The 15,778-nt window shown below is 54.9% G+C and overlaps 5 protein-coding genes across 5 annotated transcripts; 1 reads left to right on the top strand and 4 right to left on the bottom strand.

The window, feature by feature from the left end:
- Positions 1-700: 700 nt before the first annotated feature.
- On the top strand, positions 701-1,132 carry BO97DRAFT_419839 (uncharacterized protein; the record flags this gene model as incomplete). Its single annotated transcript, XM_025696598.1, has 1 exon — positions 701-1,132. The coding sequence occupies one exon, from the start codon at positions 701-703 to the stop codon at positions 1,130-1,132; it is 432 nt and encodes a 143-aa protein (XP_025556757.1).
- Positions 1,133-1,804: 672 nt separating this feature from the next.
- BO97DRAFT_430579 (ADP-ribosylglycohydrolase family protein) lies at positions 1,805-4,718 on the bottom strand (the record flags this gene model as incomplete). The annotated part of the gene is made up of 7 exons (XM_025697446.1): positions 1,805-1,879; positions 3,286-3,606; positions 3,707-3,916; positions 4,006-4,176; positions 4,299-4,414; positions 4,579-4,643; positions 4,711-4,718. The coding sequence occupies 7 exons, from the start codon at positions 4,716-4,718 to the stop codon at positions 1,805-1,807; spliced, it is 966 nt and encodes a 321-aa protein (XP_025556756.1).
- Positions 4,719-5,239: 521 nt separating this feature from the next.
- BO97DRAFT_402161 (DNA-directed DNA polymerase POL5) lies at positions 5,240-8,713 on the bottom strand. Its single transcript, XM_025694427.1, has 4 exons — positions 8,165-8,713; positions 7,467-8,091; positions 6,596-7,389; positions 5,240-6,532 (listed from the first exon to the last, which is right to left on the bottom strand). The coding sequence occupies exons 1-4, from the start codon at positions 8,558-8,560 to the stop codon at positions 5,303-5,305; spliced, it is 3,045 nt and encodes a 1,014-aa protein (XP_025556755.1). The 5' UTR covers positions 8,561-8,713; the 3' UTR covers positions 5,240-5,302.
- Positions 8,714-8,989: 276 nt separating this feature from the next.
- On the bottom strand, positions 8,990-12,524 carry BO97DRAFT_410010 (HECT-type E3 ubiquitin-protein ligase; the record flags this gene model as incomplete). Its single annotated transcript, XM_025696122.1, has 3 exons — positions 8,990-9,894; positions 9,950-12,037; positions 12,095-12,524. The coding sequence occupies 3 exons, from the start codon at positions 12,522-12,524 to the stop codon at positions 8,990-8,992; spliced, it is 3,423 nt and encodes a 1,140-aa protein (XP_025556754.1).
- A 1,787-nt stretch (positions 12,525-14,311) lies between these two features.
- On the bottom strand, positions 14,312-15,602 carry BO97DRAFT_402159 (60S ribosomal protein eL15). Its single transcript, XM_025694426.1, has 4 exons — positions 15,497-15,602; positions 15,011-15,167; positions 14,703-14,929; positions 14,312-14,638 (listed from the first exon to the last, which is right to left on the bottom strand). Exons 1-4 carry the CDS (start codon positions 15,581-15,583, stop codon positions 14,498-14,500), a joined length of 612 nt encoding a protein of 203 aa, XP_025556753.1. The 5' UTR covers positions 15,584-15,602; the 3' UTR covers positions 14,312-14,497.
- Between the last annotated feature and the right edge of the window lie 176 nt (positions 15,603-15,778).

Genomic DNA, 15,778 nt, shown 5'->3' with positions numbered 1-15,778 from the left:
CTGATTGACTGAACCAGACTTCCTTACTAGCATAACGCAGAAAGATACTTCACCATCTTCATCACCTTCAGTGCTCTTTTGCCCACAGAATGTCCGTTCCTCGAGTTTCTCGCCCGTTGGGTCAGCCCAGCTCCTATACTCTGCCCGCTTACGAGTGTGAGGCTCTGAATCTTCCTGGGGGCAAGTCCACCATCCGGGTACTCGCTTCAGCCAAGGAGAACCAAGGGTAGATCTCCACTTTCCACATGGACGGGGTGCTTGTCGACTCTGTCGGGTTTCATCATCATAACGAGGCTCATGACACATCTTTATGTGCACCATAGGGTACATCAAGGTCTGGGTGGGCGATCAACGCCGTACCCTCGCTTCGGGGGACTTCTGCTCTGTGCCGCCAGTGAGTCGTCCCTATTCAATCTTTTTTCTTTCTTTCCTAATCATTTCTCTGGGAATTTGAGGGATAACCGGGCTCTTCCGATCCCAGGTGTCATCCACCGTCCTCTAGTGCTTGGGCCATGAACCAAAACAGTAGGGGTCATCACTCCCGACGACTGGATTGACTTCTTCCGGTGCGTCTCCGACGAGTACATGGGCATCATGGCGGATGAGTTGGATTTCGGGACACGCTGCAGGCTATGATATTAGAGATGTATCTGATCCAGGAGCGCCAGTATGACGTGGTCTTCCATCCCCACCACCAGCCATGCGAGAAACCGGAGTGGATGACCACGGATACAGACATCCCCGATGGAGTGGATTCCTACTATTTGCGCGCCAACACCGGCCCGCGATTCCTTCTAGGGCGGGGGTGCTCTCGCGTCCCTCCATCACCACCTGCCAGACCGCGGGCAAATTTGTCATTACTAGTATCGAGTCCAGTTACTTGTACGGGGCCTCTATTTTGGATCAGTCATTCACTCTGCAGAGCGTCCATCAGGTTTACCATATGCTAGACGGGGCGATCAGTGTGGCTATCGATGGAGAAGTCAACGTCGTTCGAGTGGGCGAGACGAGTTTCATCGCCGCCGGAATCAAGATTCAAATCGCCTTTCTGGAGAAGTATACTCGCTTTTGGGCGCTCGCTAGTGGCGACTGGCTGGAGTCTCCAGTTGAGAACGCCGGAATAACCGTATAAGGGTAACATAATCCCTGATAAACCAGTGGAAGCGGACCAAGGACTTGTGCCCGAGGCTGCAAAGATACTCGACATTATTTGTCAGAGCTATTGAGAGGAAACTAAGCAAATAGAATATGGAGCTTGTTTCTGAACTTCTACAATACGTGTCTGTATTTCCTGCTGGGATTTGTTTAATCGAAGTAAATAATTGATAAAATCAGCACCCACAATGTACCGGTCGCTGTACAAGGTACCGTTCTGTCTGAAGAAAGGTTCATTGCAGATCGTCAACACGTCAGGCAATCTACCGGTAATGGGTTACCCGATATTTCCGGAATCCAGACTGACGAACCGTGGAGAGGTTACAAAAGTGTGGGTGGTGTTCAGCGCTTATTCATCCTCAGTTGATCATTTCGCCGCTGACTAAAGAAAGCGTATCTTCTCGCAAAGCCCTATATAAATGTCAAAGGGAACTTCATCGTCTCTAACACTCCAAGATCAAAACAAATCTCCTCAGACTTTCGCTCCCTTCACAGCAGCTATCATCGTTCACTCTTTCTCCCGAATTTTTTGTTTTTCACCATGAAAACTCACTCCCTTTACCTGGGCCTCGCTGCCCTCAGCACACTTGCCAATGCTGTCTACACCTTTCGTCCTGAGTCTGCAGGTGTGATTGTTGATGTGAGTGTTTTAAGTTGATCTTGAGTAATCACAATCTCTCCAGAGGATCCAGCTGACGGATTTCAACAGTCTCGTCTTCCGGTTCTATTCAATATCTCCGAAGCCCAGACCATCAACAGCAACATCTCCGGCACTGGCTCCTACTGGTCCAGCTCGTACGTGACCGGCGAGAACGGCCGCCAGTATCTGCTCCTGTCCCACACTCTGGGTATTGCCGCATCAGGCAGCGGGTACTACCGTGCCTCGATCATGGATTTGACCAGCATGAGCGGCTACAAGTCCTACGTGGCGACGGGTTCGGCCTCCACCGAGCAGGCGTCTGAGTTCGACTTCGCAGTCGATGGATACGGGTTCGCCGCGCTGACTGACGACAAGTACTCCACAATCCGCACGTGGTCGGATCGCGACGATGTCGTCTTCAACGTCACGTACGAGGCGACCAGCCAGGCCTTGTTCAACGGCGCTGTCGGCCAGTTCATGTACGGCTCTGGGCCCACTCACGAATTCGCCTTGCCCGCCTGCCGCACCACGGGCTCGCTCACCATCGACGGTGAGGTGATTCAGATTGACCCGGCCCAGTCAGTCACCTGGTACGACCGCCAGTGGGGTGAGGGTTCCCCCACCAGCGGAAACTGGACTTGGTTTGAGCTCAACTTCGACGACACCACCACCAAGGCCAGTGTCTGGATGATTGACAACGCCGACCCGTACCGCCGCGATCGCTTTGCCACCGTGCGCACCGATGATGGCGCCGTCAAGTTCTTGCCCGTCTCCTACACCCCGAACTACAGCAAGACCTGGATCTCCAACTCGACCGGGATTGAGTATCCCCTGGAGTGGACCATCGACTTGGCATCGACGGATTCTTGGTTGTTAAGAGTACCGTTGAGGACCAAGAAATGGCCGGAGATTCTAAGGTCGAGACTGCCTACGAGGGTTTTATCACCGTTGCTGGACGTCTTAACAAGCAACCCGTCACTGGTTACGGAATTGTTGAGATGGTCACCGTCGTCTAATCTGACCCTGACGGTCAAAGCTTTCACGGAGCAGAACCGCACTCCAAATTATTAACCCTGGGAGATCAGGGGACAATCGAGCTTTGCAAATGTCTGGCAGTGCTTGGACTGAGTATAGACGTTACTCCTCAGCATGCCTGGTGACTACTGTTCGTATTTGTAGTGGCTCGCGCTGTACGATAGAAGCGTTACCTGTTCCTGTCTTCATCCTGTTATTTTCAGTTCTATGCTACTTCTGTTTACTACTGGTCTTGTTATAGAGGTACATATACAATTTCTATGCCTGGTTTATTTTCCGGTGTGTCTCTTTGCATGGTAAACAGGCATCTCTATTGTATCTGTAGAGCAAGCAGGTCATACCAACAACAGAGACACTCTATAACCCTATAACCTTCCATTCAAGGCCCTTTTCGTAATATTAATTCAATATAAATATACTTTAGATGCCCGGCTCTCTCCCTGATTCATCTTGACCAGATACGCCTCCATAAGCGCCATCTCGCGCGCCTCCAGCTCCCGCCTACCCAACGTCCCGCGCCCAACATCCAGCCCGGTATCGGGGTCCTCGCTCCCAATATAACCAGCCGCCTCCCCTTCAACAACCCCAACAGTCGACGCAAGAGCGCCACACTTCCTAAGCAGCCAGGCACGATGCTCCAACCCATCGCGCCACCGCGATGGCAGAGCCGTGAACCCAAGCAACGCGCCCAACAACGCGCCCGCAACACAAGCATTCGTATCGGCATCGCCGCCGTGCATCACCAGCTCGGTGATAATCTCCTCGCAAATGCCCATCTCCGTCCCATCCCCATTACCATCCCCCTCACACCTCCCGGCCCCCCTCATTCCCCCGATCCCTCAGCAGCGAGCACATTCCCAACCTCAAAGCACAAACCCCCGCCCCCAGAGCCCTAAACACATACCCCATCCTCAGCGCATCATCAAGCACCAACTCCCCAAACCTACGCACAGAAACATACCTCGCGACCTTCACCCGATCCAACACAACCCCATCATAGAACTCGGGAGACTGCACCTCCAACCACCGCTCCACCCACCCAGCCACGCGCTCCACCAACGCAACCACATCCGTTTCTGCCCGCACCTCTCCGCGCAACAACCCCCTCACCAGCGCCGTGACAAGACAACAAGAGACTAGGCATCGCGCGGATCAGCGTGCGTGACGAGTGAGACTTCCGCTGCGGTGCGGAAGGTTTCCTCGACTGAGAGGCCGAGACAGAAGATTCCGAGGGGGTGCGTGCGCATGAGGGAGCCGTTTGGGGCGGCGGTGTGGTTGGTGGTTGTTGACCAGTGAGTGTATGCTGTGGGTTTTGGGTTCAGGGTGTAGGTGGGTTTGTTTATTTCCTGTCATAGTGTATTTCAGTATGCTATAGTGACGGATGGCAGGAGTGGATAGTGGGAACAGAGGGGAAGGGAATGTACACTACCGACTAATCGCCCCAGTCCCAGCGGAAGCCGGTCAAGACACGCAGCCCTGGCTCGCTCCAGTGGCGGAGGCGGAGGGCGAAGTCCTCTGGGGAGAGTACGATCCCATTGCTGTGTAGGTAGGAGAGGATTGGGAGGAGGGCGTGGTCTGTGTCGTCTGTCCCGCATTGCTTTATTCCATTCCATTCTTAGATGGTGAGGTTGAAGAGAGGTGGATGTGAACTCACTGGTGTGAATTTATCTGATTCGTGGGGTTGGAGCTCTGTTGGCCTTCTCATATACACCATCCAGAGAGATAGAGGGGAATCAAACTCCGATGACCATCATTCCGCAACGCGGTCGCAGGCTCAACGAGCTGGAATCGTCCGCTCGGATAGGGTTGTTGGCTTTGGTCGCGGGAGGGGAACTCTATCTCATCGTACCTGAGGGGGTCAGAGTCACACTCGTGATAACTGGGACATTTTGGAGGAATGCCCACCGATATACAGCCCAATCGCATCCCCCAGCGCGGACCCGAAGATCGTCCCCTGCAGTTTATCGAGGACGGTTTGGCGCACGAATGGGTGGAGGTTGAGGAAGGCGAGGTCGGGAGGGGTTCCATTCTGCACGTTGTTGTAGAGACTAGCAGTTTACGAGGGAGGGGGAGTAGAAGTGGAGGAGAAAAGATATGGCTGGGTTTTGATGTCTCAAATAATGTGGCGCTGTGGCTTTCGTATTCCCTTTGTTGATGTAGAGGGGAGGGGAGGCAGTGCAGGGTGTTTAAGGTTGTGGCAGATGGTCGATACATCTCATCACAAGAAAAGAGCATAAATTTGCAGGGATTACTTACTGGAGATAGAGATAACCTGTTAGCTGCACCGAATGGTCTATAATGGCTGTCTACGCTCTACCTGCAATGCCTATCCTGGAGGCGTGACAAGATCAGCACTCACCAGGAATAACTCCAGTCAAGGCCTACAAAGAACAAAGATTGAACAGAATGGATATCTAAAGAAAGACCACTGCAAGGCAGTCACAACGCCCGTCTATGTACATATACTGCAGCTCAGTTCTTCTGCTTGCTGAACGACAAGCACCAGTTGCTCCAATCGGTAAAGAACAAAGGCTGGACATGGCACTTGCGACTAAGCAGCTGCGCCTTGCGCGTCTCGCCGTACACATCGACCGCGCGGGCGACATTGGCCTTGTCGTGCGCGACCAGCACCTTGACCACCAAAAGACTGGCCTGGCTACACGACGTCGTATGCATGGGGGGTCCGCTGTGCGTGGCCTCGGTGTGAATGGACTTCAGCAGCTCCCAGACGGGTTCGGGGTCCTCGATGGCGGGGAGGCCGGTGGCGCCCTTGCACTGCTTGGTGTACTCGCGGAGCACCTTGGCGGCCTTGCCGGAGATCTGCTTGACGCTCGTCTTGCGGGTGAGGCGCAGCAGCGGCAGCAGCAGGTCCAGCGCCAGTGGCTTAGAGTGGCACTTCTTGACGTAGATCTCCAGCAGGTCGAGCACGCGGTTCTTGAAGTTGACCATGTTTTCGCGGGCGTCCTTCTTGTCCTGCTTCTGGCCCAGCGCGTCGCGCCGCGCCCGGAACACCTTGACCAGCTGCTCGTCCAGCTCCTCCATCTCGTCGTCGTTCATGTCCGCGTCCGAGTCGGCTTCCGCCTCGTCCATGTCCGCGTCTGCGCGGTGCGTGCCCAACGCCGCCGCCAGCTTGGCCTCGAAAATGGCCTCTTCGTCGTCGTTGCCGGCGTCCTCGTCGTCATCGGAGGGCGACTCGTTGTCATCGTCGGACTCGTCATCCGAGCCATTCGCCTCAACAACCTCGACATCACTGTCCTCTTCGTCATCATCGTCAACATCCATCATATCCGCATCCCCCTCCTCATCCTGCTGGTCGAACATCTCCTGCTGCCCAGCCAGACTCTCCTTTGCCTCCAAGACGGAGGTCAACGAATCCAGCCCGTTCTCGGTGATGCTCTCCGCGAACGCCCCGAAGACCTGCTCGCTCATGCGGCGGAACAGCTGGGATTGCTTGGACGCGAAGCTCAGCAGAATCTCCACCAGCGCATCCGACGCGTCCGTTTCTTCCTCCTCGTCATCGCTGTCATCCTTCTTAGACTTCTTCTTCTTGTCTTTCTTCTTGTCACCGAAGATCCGCGTGTAGCAGAAATCCAGTTCTTCCAGCATAGACGCCGCATCCGCGTCACCGTTGTAAACCTGGAGAATGGTCAACGAATAGAGCAGACGGAAGGCATTGGCGCTAGCCGTGTTGTCCTTCTTTTCCTATTTCCCGAAAATGCATTAGCTAACTTCTAACGTAGAGAATTTTTTCGTGGCGCAACTCACCATGCTCGCCAACTTCTTGAGGGACTTGAATGCATTCTTGACGGCTCCATTGATGGTCTCGTCCATATTGATGATGAACTTTCCGGCTTCCTCGGACTTGGCCAGGTCCCGGATCTTGCGGACCACGGCGTAGGGGACGGTAGCGAACTTAGAGGACACGATGAGACTGTTGATGGAAGAGTTGATGCGGCCGCGGAAGAGCTCCTGGGTCTGCTCAGTGAAAGCCGGGGTGGCCGCATCGCTCTTGAAATAGGCGAACCGCACGAAGATGGAGAGGATCTGCTCGAGGATGCCCTGGGCGGCTTCCTGGTCTTCTTCGGTGCTGGCCGACGCGCGGGCGCGCACGATGGCAAGAAGCAGGTTAGTCAGGAACTGGCGGTTCGCGGCCGCGGCCTTGCTGTCCTTCGTGCCGGGAGATGCCACAAGCGCCTCAAGAAGGGGGACGATCTCCTGCAGCGCCTCAGGGTTGGCCTCGACGACGATCTTCTCCACCGTCTTGGTCTTGGTAGCCTGGTCGAAGGTGACCGAGCCGGACGGGCCCATCAGGCCACGCACCGCGGCCGCGGCGAACGCAGGCTCCTTGGACACGCGGGTCTGGATCGCCTTGGCGGCCTTGACGGCCATGCGATGCAGGTACCGGTCCTCGACGGCCAGCTGGTTCATCAAGCAGCGGACCAGGTTCTTGGTGAACACCTGGGAGGCCACAGGCAGCGGGCTCTCAGAAACCACCTTGACAAACAGCGAGAAACCCCAGTACTTGCGCTCCTCGGACGAAGCCGCCGCAAACAGACCATCTAACAAACACAAAGATTAGCCCTTCCCCGGAATTTCACACACAAGGTAGAACACGGGAGATAAGAAAAAAACTCACTATCAACAACCTCCGTCCAAAACTCTGCAAACCCAAGCCTGGACTTCTTCGCGGCGGTCTCCGCCTCCGCCAAACGACCCAAAACCACATCCCAAGCAAAGTGCAGCTTGGAGCTCCACACACCAGAAGACTTCGCATTAGCACCGGTCGCCTCCACCGCCGCGCCGGAACCCGAAGACGAATCCGACGAATCCTTCATAACCTTGGCCAAGGAATTCCGCTCGCGCGCATCCAACGGATCATCATGCTTCCACACCTTGGCGGGCACTTTAGCGGAGGGGAAGAGATCGCGGGCAGCGAGCCAGACGGAGATGCCCTCGGGGGTCTTGGCCAGGTCGTGGGCGCACAGGCGCTCCAGCGCCGTCTCGACGAAGCTGACTGCATCTACCGCCTCCTGTTTCTTGTCATTCTTCTTCGAAGAAGAAGAAGCAAGTTCAAAAACACAGCGATAAACAACCCACCCGCACTCCTCACGCAACCAGGGCTTCTTCTTGGCGAGCTCAAACACCAAATCCAAAAGCCGGGTCCACTGACCCGCATCAGATTGCGTCGTGCGAAACAAGATCCCGGATTTGATGATAGCTTCTGCGCCGAAGAGACGACCGAAGTAGTGGTCGCGTTGTTCCTGGATGCTGTTATCAGCATCATCAACGCACCCCACAAAAAAAGGTAGACCAAAAGGGAAAAAAAGAACATACCTGCCCCGATTCACCACCCGCAGGATTCGACAAATTCTCCCAAACATCCAACACAGCCGCCACACTTAACCCCCCTTCCTCTTTGGGGGAAGCAGCAGCAAAAACCTGCGCAAGGATCTCCGTCAACGCAATCGAGAACCCCACGCGCGCCGCCTTGCGACTACTGCACAGACCCCGGAATAATCGCTGCAGGGCCTTGCGGACTTGCTCCTCAGTCGGGGATTTGTCCGGCGTGAATTGCGAAACCAGCGCCTGCGCGGCTTTCAGGCGGATCTCGTCCTTCTCGTTGGCTAGGTCCTCGTAGATCTCGACCTGCTTGATGTCCACGTTGAAGGCCTCGCGCCGCCGTTTTTTGGTCGGTGCCGTCGTGGCGCTGGCCGCGTTTGGGGGCGCCATGACTGATTGATGTGTGAGGTGATAGTGGTTCTTACAATGGATTCACTTCCCCTTCTTTTGTGTTTTCTCAATTAAGGCAGAACAAGTATGTTAAGAGTGAGGACTGCCGAGAGAAAAATATGTGAATCTGAAAGAAACACGCCAAAACCTACAACCACTTGACGACGGAGATGTTGTCGGTGCTCCAGTCCGTTCTTGAAAATTTGATGGATGGGACGATCCGCCGGAACGGGTTAGCGCGACCAAGGTCCCCAGGGCGGTGGCCGCTTCTGGCCGCCCGCTGCTTGAGGCATACGGTATGGAGTATAGTAGAGAAGGATATTATAATGATATAGTCTATTGTATTTGTGGTATGGATACTCCTACACCCCTGTGCTCATCATCGAAGGGAGGCCTGCTCCCTCGTCTACCGTCCGTCCTCGTCGACTCTTATTTCAGGCCGAACCCCTCACTGTTCAGCACCGCATCCCAGAGCACCCGCTCCAGCTTGTCCCGAGTCTCATACCGATAGAGGCCCAATTGGTTGAAGCAAGTCCGCGCCGTGGGGAATCGCGACGTATCATCTCCCAGACACGCCAAGCGAATCGACAGACTCGTAGCTCCCATGGCAGGAATGCGGTCACTGCCTGTGATGAACGACAAAATCTTCCGTTGAGACTGTGGTGCCGCCTGGCCGAAGATTTCCCAGAACCAGCGCACCACGGGATCCGTTTCCGGTCGCGGTATCGACCAGTTCTCGTACGTGGCAACTGCCCGGAGCGAGGCCACATCGAGCGCCTCATCCGAGCCTCGCACCAGCAGTTCGATCTCCTCCGGCCGGAAAAGAGACAGCGCGTTGCCTCCGCACACGGTAAAGAACCCCCGCTTGAAGGGCTCAAACTGTCGCGTCACGGCGGTGTCCAGCAGGTGTTGCACGTACAGCTCCACGAATTCCCGGCGATTGGCGTTCGTCACTGGACGGTCCTCGCCTCCGGCACAGAGAGGCACAGACATCGGCTCGCCATACCGATCCACCTGTGCGACAAAGTCATAGCAGAATGTCTCCGTGACATCTCCCTCGAAATCGAGCAGTGCCCGCAGCCCTTTGGCAAGTGCAGGTCGATACTCTGCTAGATCCTCCAGGCTAGCTTTATACACCGATCGAGTGGTCGACCACTGCGGGGCTGCAGCCAAAAGCTTCTTGAATGCAAAGGGCGGAAGGGCTATATCTAGAATGGTCGAGTTGTAGATAGCTAATCCCAATAATACCCCGACTAAGAAGAACTGCTCGGATGACTCGAAGCAGTAAGGGTTAAAGTAGCAATATTGGGAGTCTTCGTCATAGATGAACAACCCTACAGCATATTAGATCAGTTACTCGGCCAAGATTGACAAAAGAAGTGAACATACCGTGATGGGGATCGAAAACCTCCCGGACAAGCAACAAGAACCACTCTTTCCGTAGACCACCCGCATCCACTCCCTCCTCACCGACAAACTCGATACGCAGCCCTTTCTTGATCTCTTCGTGGCTAGAGCCAACGACCTCACTGACTCGGCGAAGGCTGTCCTCCACCAAGCAGTCGCGCCGGACTTTGAAGACCAGGTACTGGCTGATCGCCTTGCGGCTCAAAATGCTGTTGAAGAATGCTTCCCGTGCCTTGACCTCCATCTGACGACGAGCATCGTGCTCCAGGATATGAATCTTGGCCCAGATACTAAGGAAGAAGGGATACTGGCAGAACGAGAATTTGCTCGACTTGGACTCCCAGGCTTCAAAGTCAGCCACAAGGTCTGAATAGTCGAGTAACGTGTTGTAGAAGGAGCTGATTGGTACCATGTGGCCCCGCCGGTCAGGCCGGCCACTCGTGCTCGTCCCTTGTCCGTCAGGCTTGCGAATGACAGTGGCGTTGTTCGCTGTGAAGAGCAACGACATCACCCGAGCGGCAGCGCGAATCTGCCAGTCGTCAGTATAGACCACGGGCTGATCACGGTCGTCCTTGGCCGACTTGTTCGGGCTTCTGCCATTGATGGCGGCATGCAACTCGGCGGGGGTATTGCCAGCTGCGCTAGAAAAGCTGGGTATCAGGCTGTCATCGTGCTGTGCGGTCTCGCTGCGTTTCCGCCCATGCTGTCGAGTCAAGCGATAGGTCACGAAACTGCCCACGATGTCGACAATCTTCTCAAACTGTCCCGTGGGAAAGCGCGAAAACCATGAAACCAAGTAATGATGGCAGTCGTTTGGTAGATTAGCTAACAGACCCATGATCCGTTTGACAATGCCAGAGTGGTGACCGGGTCCTCCGCTTCGCTGGCGATGAGGGAGTTTGGAATCACGAGGAGCTGGTCTCGGGTTGCCGAGTACGGGATGGGAAGGTCTTCTATCACCCCGAGGAGCGGAGGGGGTCAACGTGTATGAGGCCAACGACGGACTGGAGGGATGGATCAATGGGTTCACCAGGAGCATCAGGAGAAATCTGATATCTTCCGGCTTCTTGAGTGGCCGTCGCGGCCGTTTGAGAAGGTTTTCCGTCGCCTTAAGCAGGGTCCGATGCAGGTGCAAGCGCGACTCGGTCACCTCCTTTTCAATCATGGCCAGATCAGCCAAGTCCCACCGGTGAGCGGCCACAATATCCTCATCCGTCCGTAACTCAGTTGGCTTCATCGTCGACCACAGCTCAACCCATGATGAGCCGGCAGTCATAATCAAGTGGTACCATTTTGCGAGCTCCGCCCAGTCGATGCGGGGGCTGCGCGAGGAAACAGCTCTGGACCCCGAGGATCTCTCCCGGTGGTCTTGAGAGTGAGAATGAACAGTGGAATCCACCTCGTTCATCCACCACGATGAGTTTTCTGCTATGTCACCCAGGAGGAGCAGCTTGGCATCCGGCTCACATACATGTTCAGCGGCTGCAGGTGCCACGCTAGTACTCTTGTCCTCTTTCTGCTTGGGAAGACTGCTATTCTCGGTGGTTCGAGGCGCATGCTGCACCGTGGTGAAGGAGCTATTCAAGCAATCACAGCCCTTGAATGAATTTATTATGTAGTCTTCCAGCAGCCTAAAAATATAAGGGCGGCGAGGCAATTCCTTCGCGTCCAGAAGATTTCCCGGGCCAATGTCTCGAGGCGAGCGGTCTCGCCGGGGCAAAGTCTGAGCATCCCGACCCTTCATCGGAGCGCTCTTTCCTTCTCCAAGGGCAGAGTATGGATTCAGATTGGGCTTTGAATAGTTTGGCGGACCGTCTGGCTTTCCTGGTTTGTTGGAGGCCGAGTAACCACGCCCGCGCGAGGCGACCGGCGCCCGAGGGTCACACAAGTACTCGCCCGTCTGTCTAGGCGAATGCGCCAGGTTCTCATCCTGCTCGGTATCGGGGAACTTTTCAGCCTGGCTTCCAGTCGGATTCGCTCGGGGGCCGGTCCCGTGTAGAAGTTGCCGAAGGTATTCTGTCATGCAGTCGTCCAGCAAAGCCTTCGTTCGCTCGAGAGACAAGGGTACTGCTATAGATGGAGTCAGTCAGGGGGATATACCACAAGCCAACGATCGGTGCAATATACCTTTCCGTAGAACCATGGGTGTGCGCGGCTTCCCGTCAGGACCCGAATTGCCGTGACCACCCGGCTTGGCCGTATCCAAGTACGGCTCCAAGTCATTGACCGTCAAGCATTCCGTGCACCGAAACACCTTTAGATCGCGCGGCCACCGCACCGTGCAGTTGCAGGCCATGCATTTGCCCGAGGTCATGGCGCCGGGAGGCGGCGCGCGGTTGCGCGGTGGCGACGTGTTGGGGTCCGGCATGTAGCTTACGAGATCGTCGTCGTCCGAGTCCAGCCCCATTCTCTCATTCTTCTTCCTCGAGATGGACGGGCGCCTCTTCCCCACGGCGGCGGCGAACGCGCCGGCGGCGAACGGCGCAGGAAATGGGTGGCTGATCGAACGGGAGTGCCCTCGCCCGGTTGGAGGTGACGTAGCTGAGAGTCCGGTCATGGCAGCAGACAGGTCGCGAGCATCTTGGACGAACTCGGCAGGAGCGCTCCTCTCGTCATTTATGTGAAACGGGACTAGGGAAGGATAGAGATGTCCGGCAGCTGGATTGGATGACGGGTTACGTGAGAACCGCGACGGCATATGGGCGCATTGGTTTGGGTGATCCTCAGCGATCCGAAGACAGCGGGATACACAGGTTGCGTTCAGGTTCAGAGAGTGGTGGAATTGTTTAGGCGATTATATCGTTTCGGAGGATTGACTGTAATAGTTCAGGGGATGGACGGCGGACCGAGTGACTCGTGCACCAGCGACGGCAACGAGGGGACGATCCTGCCGCAGGACCGTTCTTGAATCGAAGATCAACGCGGTAAATTGGCGAAGTTGGGAAGACAGGAAAGGAGAAAAAAGAAAAAGAAAGGCAGGTCTCCTGGAAGAGGAAAGAAGGACTTGAAAACCGGTTGGATGATTGATGAGGTAAGGTCGGGAGGGAGGTGAGCTTGAACCGGTAAGTTGGGAGGCGGATTGGAGTAATATGTAACGTGAGGGGGTAACGTGAGCATGTACAGTACAGCGGAAGGGACGAAACAGGGCCACACAGTGACGAAGCGAGGAAAGATTGTCGTGTTGGGTAGAATACAAAGTTGGTGTGAGGATGGAAAAGGAGAAGTTATCCCAAGTGATTTTCTGTGAGGAATGAACGGGGAGGGGAGGGGTTCGGAAAGGAGGGGAGGAGGGGGAGAGGGGGAGAAAGAGGGAGAGAGAAAGAGGGGGCGCAATCCATAATAAAGAGAGATGGGCTGCCTGAGGCCAATTGCCCGGAGATCCCGCTTGGGCTTGGGCAGCACAAAATGACAAGGAACCATATTCCATTTTCAATCCTCCATTGCTACCTCAACCCACAACTTAACTGGGTCTACGACGCTACATACACCACACTACCTACCTACCCAGATACGCTGACGTCCATGAATAGACTCGGCCAGTAAGTGCCTTGAAACGCCGGATGGGGAGTTTCAAACAAGAAGACAGACAACAGGCTACAACTTACAGCCAGGTATACTATTTTTAAAGGGGAGGGGGGATCCATCCGACCAGCTCCTTGGAAAAAGCTCTCCCCGGGACTAGTTCCAACTTCCAGCTGTCTGTCCGATGGGGCGCTCGCATCCTGCAATTCAGTGCTCAGCCAGTCCGGTCCAGACATTCGCCGTACATGTCTTAGACCTGTCAATCAACCGGGCTTGCACCGTTACGACGACACGGGATGACGAAGTCGCGGCCTTGGGAAGGCTGGCTACCCCCAAACTTGCCTCAGTGGTCTGTACTCGCTTTACATGTATCTCACGAGGTAGGATTGACTAGTGATGGGCCCATCATGAAACGGATACGAATGAAGTCATCGTGGCCCGTCTCTGATCGTGACAATTAGTGGCGTGTGCACACTGGCTTGGGTCACCAGCTTGTAGATCCTCAATTAGACAGACTGACCTGTCTGTGCACCCCACACTCGCTGCTATCAATCACAGATAGACTGGGGAAGATGCATATCTAGTCCTTCTAGCGTGAGGTTGAGATTCTCGAGAGTTATGAATGATCCAGATGGTGGGACTGCGATCCCCACGTACTGTAGCACTTAGTATCATTGTAGCTAAGAATACTCTCAGATCACCAACCTCAAGCACTCAGAACGAATCTACGGGTCTACACTACGAACCGCCAAAAACAGACTCAAAATCCAAGAAACAAAAGCCATACTTCGTTAAGGGGGAATAAAAAAAAAAAGGTGAACCAGAAGAAAGAATTTTTGCTAACATCCGACCATGAAGATCTGTTGCATTATACTCGCCCCAAGACAGTTCATATTCATGATAGACCTGCACACGAGAGGAACGATTTTAATAGACACAACATCCACGAGCCTATGCGTTTTCCACCACCAGAACCTACACCCCCGCTCAGTAGCCCCCGGGCTACATCTAGCGGTAGCGCCAGTAGCTCTGGGTGTTCTGGAGCTTCCAGGTGTGGCGACGGCCGGCCTTGGTGTTGTTGTAGCGGTGGCCCTTGTTGATACCACGGGACTTCTTGCCGGTGGAGGTGAGACCACGGGACTCGCGGTGCTAGAGGCGAAGTTAGTGAGCCTGGCTCAAGTGCATGTAACTCGAGATCTCGGATAGGACGAACCTTGTGGACGGGGTTACAGATCCAGTTGATGCGGGCATCGCGGCGGATGGCCTTGTGCTGGGGGTCGACGAGGATGACCTCGAAGTACTTGTAGGTGGAGTCCTGGTTGATCCAGTAGGAGTTCAGGACACGCAGGTTGGCGCAGCGGCGGCCAACACGCTCCTCAGCGGTAGCACGGAGAGCGCGCTGGTACTTGAGCTGGTTGACACCCTGGTTGGTGGGCTTGCCTGTACATCAGACGCGAATTAGTCCTCCAATTCTTCACGCACCGAAAATCGCCCTCAACTCCAAGAAAAGATTCTGCATACCGTAGGTGGCACCCTTGGGGACGGGGCGCTTGCGGCCACCGCGTCTCACGCGGATACGGTAGACAACATAGCCCTGCTTGGCCTTGTAGCCGAGACGACGAGCCTTGTCGGGGCGAGAAGGACGGGAAGCACGGTGGATAGCGTTCAGTTGACGGAGCTATATTGATGCACTCTCAGCAAAGTTCAACGAGTGTATAGCAAGACACACAAAAAAATGAAAACTCCTCATCGGAAAGACGAAGTTTCATTTTTTCATTCTTGTGCCACATCCATCATCCGCCGGCGATCAAGGAGAAGAATCTTCACACGGGGTCGTTTTTTTTCTGTCGAGCCGCCCAGCAAAAAACACCTCTCCCCCTTCTCAATCAAGGGAAGAGAGAGATAAGGTGTATTCCTATGGCATTGCACACGAGTAGAAAAAAACAAACCCCCAGTTTCCGGCGGGGGAGATGGTTAAATCATCGACATTTGGGGGGGAATTCTCACCTCCCAGCAACGGACACGCAGCAGGAAGCGAATCACGTCGGACTGCTTCTTCTTCTGGATCTCTTCCACGTACTTGAGGGCACCCATCTGGACGAAGTGAAAAAAAGTCGTTAGTTGGAGAGTCGGATTTTTGTGGATGCTCGGATAGCGATTCTGTCGGTCGCGACGAGATTGCGGGCGAGATTGAGGCTGGAAACGTACCTTGTCGGCGTGGCAGGTCGTCGATTGTCGTCGTTGTCACAACTGAGAAGTTCGAGAAGCAAGATCTCTTCAACGAGCTTG

This window comes from Aspergillus homomorphus, assembly GCF_003184865.1.
Source record: "Aspergillus homomorphus CBS 101889 unplaced genomic scaffold BO97scaffold_1, whole genome shotgun sequence".
Lineage (NCBI taxonomy): Eukaryota > Fungi > Ascomycota > Eurotiomycetes > Eurotiales > Aspergillaceae > Aspergillus > Aspergillus homomorphus.
Note: the sequence above shows the minus strand (reverse complement) of the source record. Positions and strands in the feature narration are given on the sequence as shown.

Excerpts from the sequence above, each read along its gene's own strand:
- BO97DRAFT_402161 (XM_025694427.1), bottom strand. The coding sequence starts at position 8,560 with ATGGCGCCCCCAAACGCGGCCAGCGCCACGACGGCACCGACCAAAAAA. Across the intron at positions 8,092-8,164 it reads CGGGTGGTGAATCGGGGCAG|GAACAACGCGACCACTACTT; the intron begins GTATGTTCTTTT and ends AACAGCATCCAG. Across the intron at positions 6,533-6,595 it reads TCAAGAAGTTGGCGAGCATG|GAAAAGAAGGACAACACGGC; the intron begins GTGAGTTGCGCC and ends TTCGGGAAATAG.
- BO97DRAFT_402159 (XM_025694426.1), bottom strand. The coding sequence starts at position 15,583 with ATGGGTGCCCTCAAGTACGTGGAAGAGATCCAGAAGAAGAAGCAGTCC. Across the intron at positions 15,168-15,496 it reads TGCGTGTCCGTTGCTGGGAG|CTCCGTCAACTGAACGCTAT; the intron begins GTGAGAATTCCC and ends GCATCAATATAG. Across the intron at positions 14,930-15,010 it reads CCCCAAGGGTGCCACCTACG|GCAAGCCCACCAACCAGGGT; the intron begins GTATGCAGAATC and ends TCTGATGTACAG.